This window comes from Rhododendron vialii, chromosome 10a (assembly GCF_030253575.1).
Source record: "Rhododendron vialii isolate Sample 1 chromosome 10a, ASM3025357v1".
NCBI lineage: Eukaryota > Viridiplantae > Streptophyta > Magnoliopsida > Ericales > Ericaceae > Rhododendron > Rhododendron vialii.
This window is the reverse complement of record NC_080566.1, coordinates 28,207,592-28,226,798: the sequence shown is the minus strand read 5'-3', so window position 1 is coordinate 28,226,798 and position 19,207 is coordinate 28,207,592. Positions and strand designations below refer to the sequence as shown.

Genomic DNA, 19,207 nt, shown 5'->3' with positions numbered 1-19,207 from the left:
GTTACACCTGTTTTGTTCTCCTCCCCAAGAAATACTGCACTAAGCTCAGCGCCCGCTGTGTCTTAGGTGTTTTTCTGGGGTATGGCATTAATTAATAAGGGTATCGGTGTTATGATCCTATGATAAAAAAAGCTTTATGTTTTAAGGCATGTTGTCTTCTTAGAGCGTCTTCCCTATTTGACTCTTCCTCCTCACACTGCTCATGTAGCCAAAGAAGACTTGATCTATATTGACCCATTTCCTATGGATATGGATGTGCCTCCCAAAGAGTACACCTCCACTCTTGAGGTATCTGATATTTCTATAGCCCCCTCAGCATCACCTCGCCATGCTTCGATCACCCAGGTCTACACCCATCGTCCAACTTTTACAGTTGCTCCCCAATCTGCCTCCGCAGATCCTGATCCGCCTGCCTACCGATATTTCCTCTGCGACAATCGTTAACCACCGGGTAAAATATGGCTTTACTAATACCTGTTTCTTATCCTTTTATCAATCATTCATTTCCCACATGCACACTTATTTTAAGCCTAGGTCCTATAAAGAAGCTTTGCAATGATCCCAATTTGGTGGATGTCATGCAAGCTGAACTTACTATTGTTGCTCACAATCAGACTTGGGAGTTGGTTTCACTTCCGGATGGTAAGAATCTAATCGGTTGCAAATGGGTCTGCAAGATTAAGACTCATTCTGATGGTTCTTTGGAATGGTATAAAGCCTGCTTAGTTGCTAAAGGGTTTTCTCAGGAGTATAGGATTGATTATGAGAAAACTTTTGCCCCCATTGCCAAAATGATCATTGTTCGCACCTTGATCTCAGTGGCCGCAGTCCATTAGTGGCCTCTTTCTCAGTTGGATGTAAAGAATGCTTTTCTCAATGGCAATCTCTCTGAAGAGGTTTATATGTGGCCTCCTCCTGGCTTCTCTAATCTTTCCAGTATGGTTTGTCGCTTGCTTTGTGCTCTCTATGGCTTGAAACAGTCCCCTCACGCTTGGTATTCACGCATTCAGGAGTTCTTCAGATTGGCTTCACGCCTAGCATGCATGACTCTGCTCTATTTCTCCATCGCACCCTCATGGCATGGTACTTCTTTTACTTTATGTTGATGACATGATCATCACTGGTTCTGATTCTACTGCTATTGCTGAAGTCAAAAGTCATCTTTCCATGAGTTTGAAATGAAAGACTTGGGCCCGCTACGTTATTTCCTTGGTATTGAAGTTGCTTCCTCTCCTCAGGGGTATCTTTTGGGACAGTCCAAGTATGTTAATGATATTTTTCACCGTGCTCGTCTCACGGATACAAAGACTGTTGATACTCCCCTTGAACTTCATGCCAAGTTCTTTGCCCCTGATGGTGTCCCCCTTAAGGTTCCTACGGAATATCGCGAATTGGTGGGCTGCTTGGTTTATCTTACTGTTACTCGACCAGATATTTCTTATGCAGTTCACATTGTTAGCCAGTTTATCTCTACTCCTTGAACTACGCATTGGGCTGCCCTTTTACGTATTCTCCGTTATCTTCGTGGTACCCTTCATCAGTGCCTTCTGATTTCTTCTACATCAAGCTTAACCCTCCATGCTTATGCTGATGCTGACTGGGTTGGTGATGTCAGTGATCGCAAATCTACCTCTGGCCTCTGTGTTTTTCTAGCTGATTCTCTTATCTCCTGAAAAAGCAAAAAGCAATCTGTTATTGCTCACTCCATCACGGAAGCTGAATATTGTGCCATGGCCCATGCCACCTCTAAAATCGTCTGGCTTTGCTTCACTGGCTTATTTTCAAAATGGGGATCTCTGTTACTACTACTATGCCTTTTTTGCGACAACAAGAGTGCTAGTCAGCTTGCCCACAACTTGGTCTTCCATGAGCACACGAAGCACATTGAGATTGATTGTCATTTCATACGCCAGCATCTCTAGTTTGGCACTATTGTTTTACTCTTCGTCTCCTCCACACTGCAGCTGGCTAATTTCTTCACAAAGACCCATACCGCTGCTCATTTCTGCTTTCTCTTTGACAAACTCTTTGTGCTCTCTGCCCATGCACCTTGAGTTTGAGAGGGTTTGGGGAGGGGGGTTGAATATATATTCTGTATCTTATTGTAATATGCTATTTTAGGACATGTATCGTAATCAGATCATAGCATAATCATAGGGTAATCATAATGTAATCAAATATTGTAATCTTCCTTTCTTAGGCGTAGCTTTACTCTATTAAAATGTGTACTCACCTCATTGTAATTCATTTAGAAATAACATCAGTATTTTTCGTCTCTATTTCTCTATTTTCTATCAGTGGGTGCAGTGCAATAGATAGAGTAATTGACAATTAGGGAATAAATGCAATTGCTTGGATGTCTATATTGGCTCATATTCTATCGTGGAACAAGGAAAAGAAAATAGAGAGTTTTGAGATGGGAATATGGACGTAGATAAGAAGGTTAGTCAGAGAGATGAATATATTCAATGGCGGCGATCTATTTTGAGGTAAATCGGAGAGTATACTATATGCTTCCTACTTTCAAAATCCTTTCTAAATTCTCATTTTGTACTCCTCTTGATTATCTCGTGATATTTGTGCAATTCTACAGAATATTTTTGAAAAGTGGAATAATTGTTATTGATTATGATATTGATGGTTGAGTGCTATAGAACTATTCAGTACAAGGATCAAGTGACCTTACCGATATCTTGTCCAATATCCTGAATGGGTCTGTCGGGGTTCGGTGAGGAAGGTATTGGGGAGGGCCATTGATCATGTACTGAGGAAGACGTGCTATGAGGTCCCTTGTGATTGTTTTGATTGGGTAGTCAATTATCGTTTATTGATTCCACTTGAATATGAGCATTGTTATTCTATTGCATTGTATACTTCCCGGATAATTCATTTTTCAAGTGTGGAAGCCGGATTAGAGGAGGTTGACATGAAGCATTTAAGGATTATTTGGAGAGTCTTGGACGGGTTAACATTTTTGGAGCATTTAGAGGATTATTTATTTGGAGGCTTCTATTTTATTTTAGTGATATAAATTTGTATGTGGAGAGAAAAGGGCCTGAAAGTATATAAAATACAGTGCATTTTGGAGTTTATTTTAGAAAAAGGCTGGTCATTACAGTTTGAGTCAAAAAAGGAGAAGGGTTGGAGATTCTACGACGGAGACGGAGATATCACGAGGTAATAAATTTTACTCACTTATTTTGTTTATAAGGGAATGATTTTAACTCATTCACTTATTTTTTGAATGTTCTCAAGTGGTTGTGCATGTTTTTAATTCTGCACATTGGACGAAATACATATTTGACGCAGAAGCTTAGCCTTGGCTGCCATGCGGATGACGAAGGGTTATCTTAATAAGTTTAAAGTGTCTATTTAGTTTTTAGTCAAAGTGCCTTGTCAAGTTTCCAGTCAATGACTTTTAGTTTATGGTCTAAGTATTTATTATGTGTCTTAACTATCTAGTAAGTTGTGTCTTTGTTCCCTTCCCCCCATCTTGATGTACCATTTGTCAAGATTTTCTAATAAACTTTTTGCCTATCAAAAAAAAAAAATGTCTTTGTTTTAATAGTGGTCTAGGTATTTGAAAGGTCTTGTTGGAAATTGTCTAGACTTTATTAAGTCTTGGAAGCATAATCTTTGTAATGCTTATAAATAGGTGATCTAATGAAATGAGAAGGGAGTTGAGTTGATTATTAAATATTGTGCAAGTATGTTTTGCTTGGAGTGAGTGATTCCTCCTATAATCAAGCGAGTGGGTTAGTTGTGTCGAGTGACATCGGTGATTAGTAGTGTTGAGTGCCATATGCTACCCCGGTTGAGTGGCATCCCATGACTATCCTAGCCTTGCAAGTTTTGGCCTACGTCAAATTGGTATCAGAGTGGTGATTCTACCTCACTGAGTTTTCATCCTGTGGCATTTGGAGATACAATGTTGCACATGAATGAAAAACCGATGACGTGTCACAAAAACAATGGATTTGTTCGGTTAGAAGTTTAGCACTTTTCAAAAACTTAAACTGGCATTTGGTTCCAAGTTTGGGGAAAATAATCCCATATACTCATCTATCCTCATTTACTCCCCTCATTAACGTAAACCTACCCTCTTCTACCTTTCACCTTTACAGTATTGCAGAGATTTGACTATAAACCTTTCACCTCTCTCTCTCTCTCTCTCTCTCTCTCTCTCTCTCTCTCTCTCTCTCTCTGTTGTAGAAGATTAGGACGATTGCCCCCGCTCTCAAATCATATTTGCCCTAGCGCCCCCCCCCCCCCCTCCCTTTTCTCTCTCTCTAGCTGTGTTATTCAAGCAATCTCAAAGGATTCGAGAATCAAAGAGCAGCTTCAGGAAACAGCTGGTATTATTTGACTGATTCATGTTCATTACAAGACCTTTGCTCTATAAAGATGGGTAAAGGGCGTCAAACGCATTCATTTACCTCTTTAATAACCACCTACTCCAACAAAACGGAAGGCCCAAGCAAAGACAACATTCGGTGCGGTAAATGGCTTCTCCGATCAACCTGTGTTCGAAGAGGTAGCAGTATGGTTCGATTTTGTTCGTGGGTTGTGAGTTTTATTTTTTCTACTATACGATTTGATTTTTCTGTTAACGGGGTCAGATTTGTAATCAATTTGCTAAAATTATCCATTAGTGTTGTAAAATGGAATCAGATTTGTCGGCACTGTTGTGTTCTAATAGAACTAAAATGGTCTGCAAAATTTGAAAATTTTTGGTAGAACAACAATGGGTGTGTTCTGGATCTGTTTTTTTTTTTTTTTTTTGGGGTTTGAAGGCTAAAGAGATCCATCTAAAAAAATCAACTGTTTTTCGGCCATGAATTCTTCCCTCTATTGTTTTGCAGATCATGATAATCACATGGACTAGAATTAGTCAGCACAATTTTCAGATTTAAAAAAATCAACTATTTTTTTATGGATTTCTTTGGTCGCATTCTTGGAACAAATTTATTTTGTGGCTACTCTTTCTTGTAGAATCAATTGGTCATGTATGTAGTGTGGTTGGGGATATGTCTGTATGAATATTGTATTGTTGGAACAATAGGCTTTTTGGGTATGCGAAGTTAGGGATGTTAAAACTAACTAGAGAAGTTGTTTGGTAAAATATTGAGAGAGAAGATGCGGTATCATGGAATAGGCCAGTAATGACAACACAAATATAAATTAGGAACACAAAATACAACGTAGGAACACAAAATAATACTACATAAAAGAGGGAGTCCACTCGCATGAAGCAATTTTTAGGTAAAGTAGGAACACAAAATACTACTGGAAAAAGCTGAATAACACCATGAACAACAGGGCATCATTCTAATACATCCACTATGGCCAAAAATCACAGACCCCAATTCAAAAATTGAACTTAAAATTAAATGTCCTCAACCCATTTTTCTATTGACATCAGGAAAACCAAAACCAACATAAACTCCTACCAACATCCAAGTACAATCCGAATGCAGCAAGACTTAGAAGTAGTCCAGTATGACAACACAAATATAAATTAAGCTAAGTTAACTGGATAAATTTACTACAACTAAACTAGTACAATACAATAAAAATCAATATGCATCCCAAATTTCAATAGCCATTTGGTCCCGCTTATGCGCCATCAATTCCAAACCCACATGAGATGTGTTCAAAGGCTCTACTTCACCCACATCATCATCGACCTCTTCATCAGTTTCTCCTTCCCATTTGACATCTTCGTTATAACCGTCAAAATATTCATCTATCCCATGATGCATTAAGATAAAGTTGTGGATAACACAATAAGCCGTAACAATTGTTGGTTGATGAGCGTTGTCATAATTCGGCGTACCCTTTAGTATTGGAAACCTCTTTTTCAAAACCCCAAAGTATCTCTCAATTACATTTCTCAAGGACGAGTGCTTGTAGTTGAATAGTTCGTACAGTGTGTGAAATATTATATTGGCCCCATCCCATTGGTCCCTATGATATCGTTGTCTTCGGTACAGAGCCAGATAGCCCGACATATTTATGTATCCAGAATCGACCAAATAGTACATATCTAAATATAAATTACTCTTGTGAGTATAGTGTGGTTCCTACTAGAACAGATCCAAAAACAAAAATGAAAAAAATCTTCTTAAAATTCAAACTTACTGATTGGGGGATGTGGGAAGTTAAAGTCCGGATTCAACACTGCCACAGAGAAAACACGTCCATCGTGGGCGCTACCTTTCCAACCTGGGTACACAAATGTGAACTTCATAGAACACACAACCATTACATTCTGTGTTTTGGTGGATTTTCTTCTACGAAATGCTAATTCTCTAGAAGCCGGTACCCAAGCGTCTATGTGGGTTCCATCTATCGCGCCAACACAAGCCTATCGAGATTTTCAAAAAAAAGGCATTAGTGTAAGTATATATTTTGCGTTGTGTGTTAAATGGTATCGTATGTAATACATTCTTACTTGGAACCATGGATAGTATCTTTCATTATGGAGAATTTCAGGAGGCATTTCTTGAAGATTTGGTGGTCGAATAATAATGGAAGCGAGATTGCACGATGCATGATGTTGAAATGCTTGCTTATAGTATCCAAAGAACGCTGGAAGTGGTCAACAACAACTCTATCCCGTATATTTTGTCCGCAAATGTACAAGAATATATCCAAAGACATCTCGACTAAGAGGTTCTTCTGATCCCATTCAAGTAGTCCTCTTCGAACTAGCTCGACCGCCAACGCTCTGAATGTATGTTTGTCAACACATAAAATATCCTTTATGTTACGTGGATTGGATTTCAAAAGAAACGTGGTATATTCTTGTCCTGATAAAGGACATGTTCTTTGTGGAATTTTTTGTTTCCCATCTCGTTCCATCATAGCAAGTGTTTCAAGTTCTAGCAAATCATCATCATCACTAAAATCGTCCTCAAGTTGGTGAGGCAGAATTTCACTTGATGACATGTTCATTGCCTTTGCCAATCTGTTAGAAAAATGTACTGGCACTTTAATAAAGTTCAACAAATCAGGTTTTTAGATTATGTTGGGCTCCTTCTCTAAAAACTAATGATAAGTAAGCTTGAAACTATTGCTGAACAAAAGAAAAAAGAAGAATTACTTTCTGGCCAATTTTCTGTTATCATTCCATGCCTCTTGTGGTTTTCAGAAACCATTATGCTTGGATAGCACTGACACAGTAGACTTTCTGCAAGCAAACTATGGAGTAGAAAATTGGATTCTTAAGACCATGAAACTCTGCATAAAGCTACAGAACAATGTATAAAACTAGATTGTTCTAATGTCATGACGAGTGTTTCAAGGATTGCAATGGTAGATTGGGACTTGAAAAATGACTCTCCAATCCACATCCTTGATCTACAACCAACAAAAAGCAAAGTTCTAGGAAGGGTCATGCATTTACCTATGTTAACGGGCACACATAAGTCTGATCATGGAACTTGACGAAACCTATCAGCAGAAGTCCACACAATGCATGGTGCCTGGTGTTTGAGGGAAGGGATTAAAAGGGGCCGGTAAGAGGCCATGATCTTAGGACCCAACAATCATCAATACTCACGAAAATCAATTACAAAAACCTAGATACTGATGTCAATTAATATCCTCAAAAATCTCCACTAGAGCAACAGAGATAGAACTAGAGAGGATATAGGTATTCACGATATTTGTGAAACACCCAGATGGTGATCTCAACTAAATTTCCTAAATACGTGTTGGAAATACAAGTCATTGAGAAATACAAGTCTAGCTAACGATCTAAATACGTATTGGAACCATAACTAAATACGTATTGGGTTTCCTTTTCCTTCATATTATTAGATTTTATGCAGTTAGCCATATAACTAAAACCCATATAAGTCGTGCCAAACCAATCCTTATAAAAAAAAATTTCACCAAGCACCAATAAACTTTTCTCAATGATTTCAAATTCGCAGCATAAAAGGATCACAAATTGTTCTTACATCACAGACTACTAATGAAAATTAGAAGTCACAATATAAATTGTTTATAAAGTGAAAAAATAGACATAAGGCTCATAAAAAACAGTCACAACACAGATTACTACTGGAAACACACATCTCTTCCATACTGCTTGAATTTAAAACAAATTCATGGACTCTCTACCTAAGTTCACAAAACATGCATATTAGGTTCACAAACCATTACTCGACCTCCCCATCAGTTCCCGGATCCGAAGCGGTTGATCAACTCATCCTTCCATCTTGAGTCAGCTTTGTGAAGCCTTCCTTATAATTGACTCCAAGAAGCTTGTCATATGCTTTATAAAAGGCAATTTTACCAACAAAGGGTTCAGTGGTTTCATTCCTTCGAGACAAGCCTCAATAGAGTAATTTTTGGCCTCATAGACGTTGCTGTGTCAAGGTCTCAAAATACTCTCCCTTTTTTTGGTTTGTGAAAGCCACCCTATCATAAGCCTCTTTTTGCTCACATCGCATTGACTTACTGCTTGTTCCACCACTTCCATCAGACATTCACTTTCTTGAATCAATTGACATGCTATCACTTCTCCTTATGGCCTTTTCTTGATTCCTCAATGCTTGCTCCTGCTCTAAAGAGCGGACCCCTAGGGAGCTAGGTTGGCCAAAGACACTTGTGGCCAACGAGCCTTCCAAAAGCTCGTCCAAGAGGTCAAAATGATCGAGCCCTTTACCAATAAATTTTACGGAATCCTTATTTGCCTACAACGATTAGGAAAATTGGAAATTAGAGTCCTATAAGGTGGAATGGTGCTGATATAAGTCAAATCATGGTTTACGGTTTATATACCTGCAAATACGTTAGCCACACTTCCACTGATCCAGTGTCTGTTTGACTAACCGGGTCCCAACCCAACCCACTTCGCTCGGTCAGGTCTTTGAATAGCTTGTACTCTTTTTTGAGATGGTCAAATTTCTGGTGAATCTTAATAGGTGTGTAGTCAGTCTTATGTGTCCTCTTCTTTAACTCCTCTAGGATTGCCGCCTATTGTAGTGAACTAAACTTGCAAGTTTTGTTCAAGTCTGTTGAATGGTCTTTCCTCGCCTCTTCGAGCATTATTTGGAGGAAAATTTCGATGTTCTCATAGCTCCAGTTGTCGGGATCGAGTTTTTTACGACTCATTATAATCTAACATGTAAGAAACAATTAATGCATGTTACACATTACCACAATGAGATGACATATGCAAGTTCACGTGATGCCTAATCAAATCAAGATTAATAAGGAGTACCACTTGGACACTGTTCTTGCCGGTGAATGAGTTTTGCCGAGGGCGTAGGAGATGAAGCACTTTCCTCTTTGAAGTTGGAGTTGAGGGTTCAAATTTCAGTGACAGTAATTGGCTTCACAACAACAAAAAAGATCAAACAAATTACCCACAAGTAGTTGAAATAAATTACACAACTGTGAACTAAACAAACTGAATATAAACATGACTCATGTTCTTGGAACATTACCAGCCTATTCCATGATACCGCATCTTCTCTCTCAGCATTTTACCAAAGAGCTTTCTCTAGTTAGTTTTGACATCCCTAACTTCGCATACCCAGAAAGCCTATTGTTCCAACAATACAGTTGTAGGTGCGGTCAAAATCATTAACTTGTGACCAAGGGAGACTATTTGACCCTTCAATTGCCTGCGGACACGCGGCAATGGAGCCCGCGGAAAAGGGTGGCCTTGGTCAAATCCCCACCCAAAGAGGAGTAGTTGACCACCCAATGAGAAAAGAGCACATGTACAGAGAAAATAGGAAAATGCCCCCGTGGAAGTTGTCCGCGGGAAGCTACCGCGGAGCCCCCACTAGTCCCGCGGAACGGTAAAATGCACCCCGAAATAGTTTTAGCAGTGGGAGACCGTGTTAAGAGCCCTCGTGTCACTGGTACCTCGTAGTGTTAAGAGCCCTCGTGTCACTGGTACCTCGTAATCACAAAAAGTTGCATTGAAGAGTTCCCGGGGTTCCCTCCTAGCCAAGAGGCAGGGTCCGGAAGGAACCTCATGGAGAACGTGCGATCGCCCCGGGTCGCGACCTTGCTCCTGCGGGAATTGGGGGACTTCTTGTGGCTTGGTGGCTTGGGTTAGAGGTACCGCTCCGGGACTTCGAGGCGCTGCCCCCCCACCCCCCCCCCCCCCCCCCCCCCCCGCGGAAGAGCTTTCGCGGGAGGGTGAGTTTATCCAAGGCCTGGAGGTATATGGGGGGACACGTGTTGGGGTCTTATAGGAGCGCCGTTTTGGGCCTGATCTAGGCCCAGGTGCCCTATAAATACCCCTGTCATTCCCAATGATGAGCAGGTGGATTTTTCTAGAAAAGAGTGCGTGGACACTAAATCTGAGGAAGGAGAACATTCTTCTTCAGAGAGATGAAGTGACCTCACCCACTTAAACTCAGAAAGAAAAGCCAGACACCCTGCGGAAAACAACAAAGACACGCTGCCTAAGCTTGCCTTTGTCTCTCCTATACCTCCTGCTCCTCCCCTCACCTCTGAAGATTCTCTCTCCATTTTCTTCTACTAATCATCGACCAATCGCACCTCTCCAGCTCACAAATACTCACACGTAAGCACCTCATTACGAACCCATCACCTACAACAGTATTCATACAGGCATATCCCCAATCACACTACATACATGACCAATTGATTCAACAAGAAAGAGTAGCTACAAAACAAATTTGTTCTAAGAATGCGACCAAAGAAATCCAAAAAATTATAGTTGATTTTCTTAGATTTGAAAATTGTGCCGATTAATTCTGGTCCATGTGACTATCATTATCTGAAAAATAATAAAGGGAAGAATTCATATTCCAAAAACAGTTAATTTTTTTAGATGGATCTCTTTAGCCTTCAAACCCCCCCAAAAAAAAAATTGATCTAGAATACAACAGTTGTTGTTCCACTAAAAATTCCCCAAATTTTGCAGACCATTTTAGTTTTACTAGAACAGATCCAGAACACAATAGTGCCAACAAATCTGATTCTATTTTACAACACTAATGGACAATTTTAGCAACTTGATTACATATCGGACCGACAAATCTAACCCATTAACAGAAAAATCAAATTGTATAGTAGAAAAAATCGAACTCACAACCCATGAACAAAATCAAACCATACCTCTACCTCTTCGAACACAAGTTGATAGGAGAAGCCATTTACCATACCGAATGCCATCTTTGCTTGGGCCTTCCGTTCTGTTGAAGTAGGTGATTATTAAAGAGGCAAACAATTGCGTTTGACACCCTTTACCCATCTTTATAGAGCAAAGGTCTTGTGTATTGAACAGGAATCGGTCAAATAATACCGGTTGTATCTTGAAGTTGCTCTTTGATTCTCGAATCTTTTGAGATTTCTCGAACAGCATGACTGGGGGGGGGGCCTAGTTCAAATCTGATTTGAGAGGGGGGAATTGTTCTAATCTTCTGCAACAAAGAGAGAGAGGTTTACAGTCAAATCTCTGCAACACTGTAAAGGTGAAAGGTGAAAGGTAGAAAAGAGGGCAGGTTTACGTTAATGAGGGGACTAAATGAGGATAGGTGAGTATAGGGGATTATTTTCCCTAAATTGGGAACCGAACACCAGTTTAAGTTTTTGAAAAGTGCTAACCTTCTAACCAAACAAAGCCTTTTAATTTTTTTCGAGATGATATGTTTTATGACTTGAAAGGCGAAAAAGTTGATGTAGTTGAAGTTGTTAATTATGAAACGATCAATAACTTAGAGTTACATGTAGCAAAACCATACGTTTTCAAAAGAAGTCTCCTGAGCAAGCTGATTTTCTTGACTAGAAATACAAAAAATTATGGAAGTAAAATGGCAAGGAGTAGTTCAAGACAAGTTGACTTTTGGTCTAACTTTGAAGTTCCAATGCAGGTTGTTAATGGCCAATTTTCAAGAGTCATGAAATTGTTCTATTTGCTGGTTGGTCACAAACCTAAATTCAACCAACATCTAAGGCAACAAAACTAAGGATGGAAAAGGATTATTGGTCAACCAATGGAAAGTTAAACTCGATGACGTTTTCTTTTGAATAAAGGGTGTATAACGCAGGAGCTTAGCATTGGCAACCATGCAAATGACAAAGTGTTTAATAAGTTCAAAGTGTCTATTTAGTTTCTAGTTAAAGTGTTGAAACTGAAACTGAACATTTCAAATACAACGGCTTAAGTTTTTACAATAAAAGAGAACCCAGATAAATACATAGGAAAAAGCCCTAAAACTATAATGACTAAACTACCCTTAACATAAAATAATATTACAAAAGAACCCATACAACAATATATATTCACACCCCCCCTCAAACTCATGATGCGAGCCCGGAGAGCATCAAAAGTTTGCCAAGGAGGAAGCGAAACCGAGCGGAGGTGTGCGTCTTGGTGAAGAAATCGGTTAACTGAAGAGAGGAGGAGATAAACGGTAGAGCAATTGTGCCAGATTGGAGATGATGGCGAACAAAGTGACAATCAATTTCAATATGATTTGTGCGCTCATGAAAAACTGAATTATGGGCAATCTGAATGGCACTTTTATTGTCACAAAAGAGAGGTGTAGGAGAGGAGATAGTGACACCCATATCCGATAAAAGCCAACGGAGCCAAACAACTTCAGAGGTGGCATGAGCCATGGCACGATACTCAGCTTCCGCAGTGGAACGAGCAATAACGGATTGCTTCTTGCTTTTCCATGAAATAAGGGAATCACCCAAGAAAACACAAAAGCCAGAAGTAGACTTTCGATCAGAGATATCACCTGCCCAATCAGCATCGGCATAGGCCCGAAGAATCAAATCTGAAGAAGAGGAAGAGAGAAATAAACACTGAAACATGGTGCCACGAACATAACGAAGGATACGAAGCAAGGCAGCCCAATGAGTAGACCGAGGGGCACAAACAAACTGACTAACAATATGCACAGCATAGGCAATATCCGGCCGAGTGACGGTGAGATAAACAAGACAACCAACAAGCTCACGATACTCGGTAGGATCAGCAAGAGGAACCCCATCAGAATCAGAGAACTTGACATGTAACTCAATGGGAGTATCAACGTTTTTGTCATCAGTAAGTTGAGCACGATGAAGAATGTCAGTCACATACTTAGTCTGGGTCAAGAGATAACCTTTTGGAGAGGAGGCAACCTCAATGCCAAGAAAATACCGAAGAAGTCCCAAGTCCTTCATCTCAAATTCGTGAAACAAGTGATGTTTCACTTCATCAATAGCAGCAGAGTCAGACCCAGTGATGACCATGTCATCAACATAGAGCAAGATAAGAACCAAACCACGAGAAGTTCGACGAACAAAAAGAGCAGATTCATGGGTGCTAGGCTGAAAACCAATCTGTAAAACCACATCATGAAAACGTGCATACCAAGCACGAGGGGACTGTTTGAGCCCATACAGAGTACGACGGAGGCGACAAACAAGGCCGGTGGCATGAGGGAGACCTGGAGGAGGACGCATATAAACTTCCTCAGATAGATGACCATTGAGGAAGGCATTTTTAACATCCAGCTGAAAGAGAGGCCATTGGTGCGTAGCAGCCACAGAAATCAAAAGACGAATAGATGTCATTTTGGCAACAGGAGCAAAAGTCTCCTCGTAATCAATACCATATTCTTGAGAGAACCCCTTAGTAACTAAGTGGGCTTTGTACCGCTCCAAAGAACTATCAGAATGAGTTTTTACTTTGTAAACCCATTTGCATCCAATGAGATTCTTACCAGCCGGGAGAGGAACCAAGTCCCAAGTCTGAGTAGTAGCAAGAGCAGTGAGCTCGTCATTCATGGCAGTCACCCAGTTAGGGTCATTACAAGCTTCTTTGTAAGAACAAGGTTCAAAATGAGTATGTATGCGAGATAAGAAATTACGATAAGAAGAGGAAAAACAAGTATTAGTAAAGCCAAAAAGTTTTACCGAGGGACGACGATCACGAGAGGGATACCGGCGGTGTTCTGGTGGATCAGAGTTTTCCGAAGCAGAGGGAGGACGAGGAGTTGTACGATCGCGACGGACATAATGCTTGGGAAGAGGATGAATGCGGTTGGAACTAGAAGCAGCAAGAGGGGCAATGGGAACATCAGGCTCTTCGAGGGTACGAACATACTCATCTGTAGGAACATCCGCGGGAAATGGATCAATATGCACAAGATCCTCTTTGACAACACTAACAGGTTTGGATGGGAGAGAGAAGAAGGGGAGACGTTCGAGAAAGGTAACATGCCGAGACACATACAACTTTCGGGTCACGGGATCATAACAACGGTAACCCTTTTGTTGGATTCCATACCCCAAGAAGACACATAAGACACAACGAGCACTAAGCTTAGTGCGGTCCTTTTTAGGGAGAAGGACAAAACAAGTGGATCCAAACACACGAAGAAGAGAATAGTTAGGAACCTGACCAAGGAGTCGTTCATAAGGAGAGGAACCAGAGAGAAGCGGAGTAGGCATCCGATTGAGAAGATAAGCTGCAGTGAGCACAGCCTCACCCCAATAGGCAACAGGCACAGAAGAGGAAAGAAGAAGAGACCGTGCAGTATTTAAAAGGTGACGATGCTTGCGTTCAGCACGCCCGTTTTGAGCAGGAGTGCCGATACAAGAAGATTGATGAATGGTGCCAAGAGAAGCTAAGAGTTGTGTGAACTCACCAAGAGAGTATTCTCCGCCTAAGTCAGAGCGGAGAATTTTGAGTTCTATTGAAAACTGAGTTTGAACCATGGAGTGAAAATTTCGATATACTTGGTAAAAATCTGATTTGCGTGTCAACAAATATACCCACGTAAACCTACTATAATCATCAACAAAAGAGACATAATATCGAGAACCACCTTTAGTAACAATTGGGGAGGGACCCCACAAATCCGTATGAACAAGCTGAAACGGAGAATTAGAAACAGAAGTACTTCTATTAAAAGGTAGAGCAGACATTTTGGCAAATTTACAACCACTGCATTCAGAGATATCGCTTGCAGAAATGTTTCCCAAATAGCCAGACTTAAGTAAAAGTTTCAAACGTTCACTAGATAAATGCCCTAAGCGAGAGTGCCAAAGATAAAAGGGGGAAGACTTCTGATTTAAACAAAACGATGACATAGCAGTGGTAGTAGACTCAATAGGAACATGCAAAGTCTCCAAAACATATAGATCGCCAACTCTACGCCCGGTCCCAATCTGCTTCTTCGACATCTGATCCTGCACAATACAACCAGAAGAAGAGAACAAGACATCAAAGCCGGAATCAGACAATTGACTAATAGAAATAAGACTGAGAGATAAATGAGGAACATAGAACACATTTGGTATAGACAGGGAGGAAGATGGAGATGGGATAATAGAACCTATAGAGACGACATGCATAGGGGAGCCATTTGCAGTGGAAATACTAATGGGAGAAGCAGGAGAGATACAATGGCTTAATAATGACAAAGCAGGAGTCATATGGTGGGAGCAACCCGAATCAAAAATCCATGTGGTAGGTAGAATACCTGTGGTATAGGAACCATGCAAACCTGACGGAGACTGTCATAGCAGAAGCTTGAGAATGACCTCCTTGGGTGGCAGCCAAATATGCACGATACTCTTGATACTGCTCAAAAGAGGGATAATGTGGAATACTATCAGTTGCAGGAGCTACGAAAGCAGCCGGAGGACGAACGTACTGCTGTGGGGGCCGAGAATGTTGCTGTGCGGGCCTAGAGGAGGTGGGCTTCGAACAAGGAGTGCTACTTGTCATCTGTAACAATTTCGGATATGCATGCTTCCAATGCCCTTTTTGGCGACAAAAGCTACACTCATCCAAAGCAACACGAGGTTTAGGTTTTCCAGTAACCTGAATCAAGTGAGAGGACGGTGTAGGCAAGAGAGGTGTCATATACGAAGTAGACTGAACCGATGGCGCAACAAATACAGACTGAGAGGGAGCTGCAACAGATGCAACCTTGAACCTAGTTTCCTCAGCTATGAGCTCATGAACGGCACCATCAACTGTAGGTTGGGGAGAACGATGAAGGATGGCCCCCCGAAGAGGCTCAAATTGATCACGGAGGGCCATGAGAAACTGTACAAGACGTTGTTTCTCACGGTATGCTACATAGAAATCAAGAGATTGCAATTCTATGGGTTCCATTAGCATCAATTGATCCCAATATTGAGTCATTTCATTGTAGAATTCCTGAATGGTTTTATCTCCCTGCGTAGCCCGTCGAATAGAGCCCTCAAGTTCATATTGCTTTGCAAAGTTGGACTCAAGATACATCCTTTTCAGGTAATCCCGAACTTCTTTGGCAGTGTCATATCTTGAAAAGTTCATGCCGATGCTAGGTTCGGAAGAATTATGAAACCATGTAAGAATTCGTGCATTTGCAACTTCCCATTTGCCAAAATTTTTGACATACTCTGCATGTTTCGCCGCATATGTAGGATCATCATCTTTCACATTCACAGGAGGAGGTTTCACAATAAGGCCCGTCACATGACCCCACACTTCCTTGCCGACAAGAAAATTTTTCATCACACTTGCCCAATACGAATAATTACCACTATTCAGCCAAACATTAATTACTTTATCTTCTGACATAGTGAGTACTAAAATCTCGCAAGTCACAACCAGTAATGAAAACACAAATTGCTAATACCAAATGAAAATAACAGCCAGATGATTCCAGAATAGGGTTTTCAACTACATCAGAAACTAACAATACCAGGCAATGAACAGTGCATAGGAGCAAGAGTAGTGACCGACATACCTTAAGAGACCCAAACAGTCAATTTTCGAGTGCAAAGAGAAGATTTTGAGAACAATCGAAGACTGCCCAGTTGATTTCGAATGCATAAAGTACTGACCCAGTGCAATCGGTGCTGACCCAGTGCAATCAGGGAGCCAACAAGAGTCGCCGGAGGTCAGAGACTGGTCGTCGGTGGTCAGCGCTGTTGGTGGTGGTGCTGATCAAATCGAACCAGAGATGGGGAGAGATGAAGGCTGTCTACTATGATGTACGAGCGAAAGAGAGAGGGAGATGCTGCTATCGTGTATGAGAGAAGGAGAGATGCTAATGTGCAACACTGGCGATGGCTGCCAATGGGTCCAAGAAAATCTGCTCTGATACCATGAAACTGAAACTGAACATTTCAAATACAACGGCTTAAGTTTTTACAATAAAAGAGAACCCAGATAAATACATAGGAAAAAGCCCTAAAACTATAATGACTAAACTACCCTTAACATAAAATAATATTACAAAAGAACCCATACAACAATATATATTCACAAGTGTCTGTCAAGTTTCCAGTCAATGACTTTTAGTTTCTGGTCGTAGTATTTATTATGTGTCTTAACTATCTAGTAAGTCATGTCTATGTTTTAATAGTGGTCTAAGTATTTGAAAGGTCTTGTTGGAAATTGTCTTGACTTTATCAAGTCTGGGAAGCATAATCTTTGTAATGCCTATAAATAGGTGATCTATTGAAACGAGAAGGGAGTTGGGTTGATTATTAAATATTGTGCACGTGTGTTTTGCTTGGAGTGAGTGATTCCTCCTATAATCAAACGGATGGCTTGATTGCGTTGAGTGACATCCACTACCTCCAGTCGAGTGGCACTTGACCGATTAGCAGCCATGCGCCCTACGCCCTACGCTTGAATGCTCAAGTCCAGCATTTGACCGATTAGCAGCCGAACGCTCATATTCTAAAGTTCAACACTTAGGCCATCCACAGTGGTATAATCAAATGCCAATTGTTTTTAAAGTTAATAATGTTGGTGCAAAAGATTACTCACAATGGTATAATCAAACTTAGCAACATCCTTAGAAATAATCAAATTTTGGGCTTTGGATAACCAAAACTAACAACCTTTTTCAATAATCAAAATTTGTGGATCCTACACCACATAAGTTAACTAGTTCCAAAATTTGTATACACACGTGTTTCAACTAGTATTTTCTTCTTCCCTTCTTCGCCCACTCTTTTTTTTTTTTTGGTTAAAAAAATAAAATTGAAGAATAAAATTTTTATGTAGCCAAGCTTTTTCGCTACTCTATATCTTTTTCACTTCGCCAACAAATTATTTCTCTTTCTTTTCCTCCAAAAGTGAAACTCATATCTCTCGATCATCTACAATTCAATCCATCGTCGCCGGATTAAGGTGTTTCAATCTTCTTTCCTGTTTCTACTACCCACCCCGAAAAAAAAAATGAAGGAAAAAATCATAATAGGAGGCAAGGAAGTAACTGATTTTTTTTTTCAAAATTAAGAAAGGAAATCGATATATTTTAACTCATAAAAAACGTAAATGGAGGGAAGTGAATGACGGGAAACAGGGGAGAGAGAGAATGAAATTGTAGTGGACCCCATATTTTGATTATGGATTAGAAGTGACCATAGTGAAACTTAACATTGTTAAGCTTAACAACCTTTTAAGTGAATAATCAAAAGATGATGTGTCAACTTTTGATTATTCTTTTTTGATTATACCACTGTGGATGGCCTTAGAATGTTTAGCAGCCCAACACTCATATATTAAACAGCTACGCGCTCATAATCTCATTAAGTCTTATGCTTTTATTTACGAATATATCATGTGTTTGCCTTTCTCCAAAACAGGTACTTCTAACAACTCCGTGCTCATAAAACTTGTAAATTGCCCAATGGGCTTACTATAAAATCTCAGCTTCGCGCTTGTTCCTCCAGTTGGGTAGAATTTCCTATTGAGTTGGTGTAGCTCAATCCTTCATCATTTTCAGTTGCGAACCCAGGACAATAGCATTGTGTGCATGGAGTAACACTATTTTGAAAGCTGACATAGAGGAATTACCTTCGCATCTTTTGTAAATCACATTTTGAAATTGAAATTGTAATTGCAATCATATTCTTTTCACATTGGATAATTGTAAACTCTTAACTCATCTTTTACCTCACACTTACATTATTTTGGGGCCGGTGTGCCATTGATTTAATATAATGAAACTCTTGGAGTAGAGATAGTAATTTGATGATGTAGAGATGGTAAACTCTTTTGGGGTATTATGTAAATGAGGATTTATTAAGGAAAGTTATTTTATTTATGTTTAAAATCGAGGGCGTGATAATTTTTATCGGCATTTCACTCCAAAAGCCACGTACATAGAAGTTGCCTCACGTCTAGAAATATGGTCGTTGCAGATTGCCAATTTTTCTAATTGCGTTGCGGATTGCCAAATCCCCAACCACTGAG

At 40.2% G+C, this 19,207-nt stretch overlaps 1 protein-coding gene across 1 annotated transcript; it reads right to left on the bottom strand.

Moving 5' to 3' along the window:
• Positions 1–5,576: 5,576 nt before the first annotated feature.
• Positions 5,577–6,957, bottom strand: LOC131303082 (uncharacterized). Its single transcript, XM_058329871.1, has 3 exons — positions 6,462–6,957; positions 6,142–6,225; positions 5,577–6,046 (listed from the first exon to the last, which is right to left on the bottom strand). The coding sequence occupies exons 1-3, from the start codon at positions 6,955–6,957 to the stop codon at positions 5,577–5,579; spliced, it is 1,050 nt and encodes a 349-aa protein (XP_058185854.1).
• Between the last annotated feature and the right edge of the window lie 12,250 nt (positions 6,958–19,207).

Bases quoted from the DNA above. Each gene is read 5' to 3' on its own strand.
- LOC131303082 (XM_058329871.1), bottom strand. From the start codon at position 6,957: ATGAACATGTCATCAAGTGAAATTCTGCCTCACCAACTTGAGGACGAT. The intron at 6,226-6,461 runs GTTCCAAGTAAG...TTGTGTACCCAG, and splicing joins AATGAAAGATACTATCCATG to GTTGGAAAGGTAGCGCCCAC. The intron at 6,047-6,141 runs GTAAGTTTGAAT...ATTTATATTTAG, and splicing joins CTTCCCACATCCCCCAATCA to ATATGTACTATTTGGTCGAT.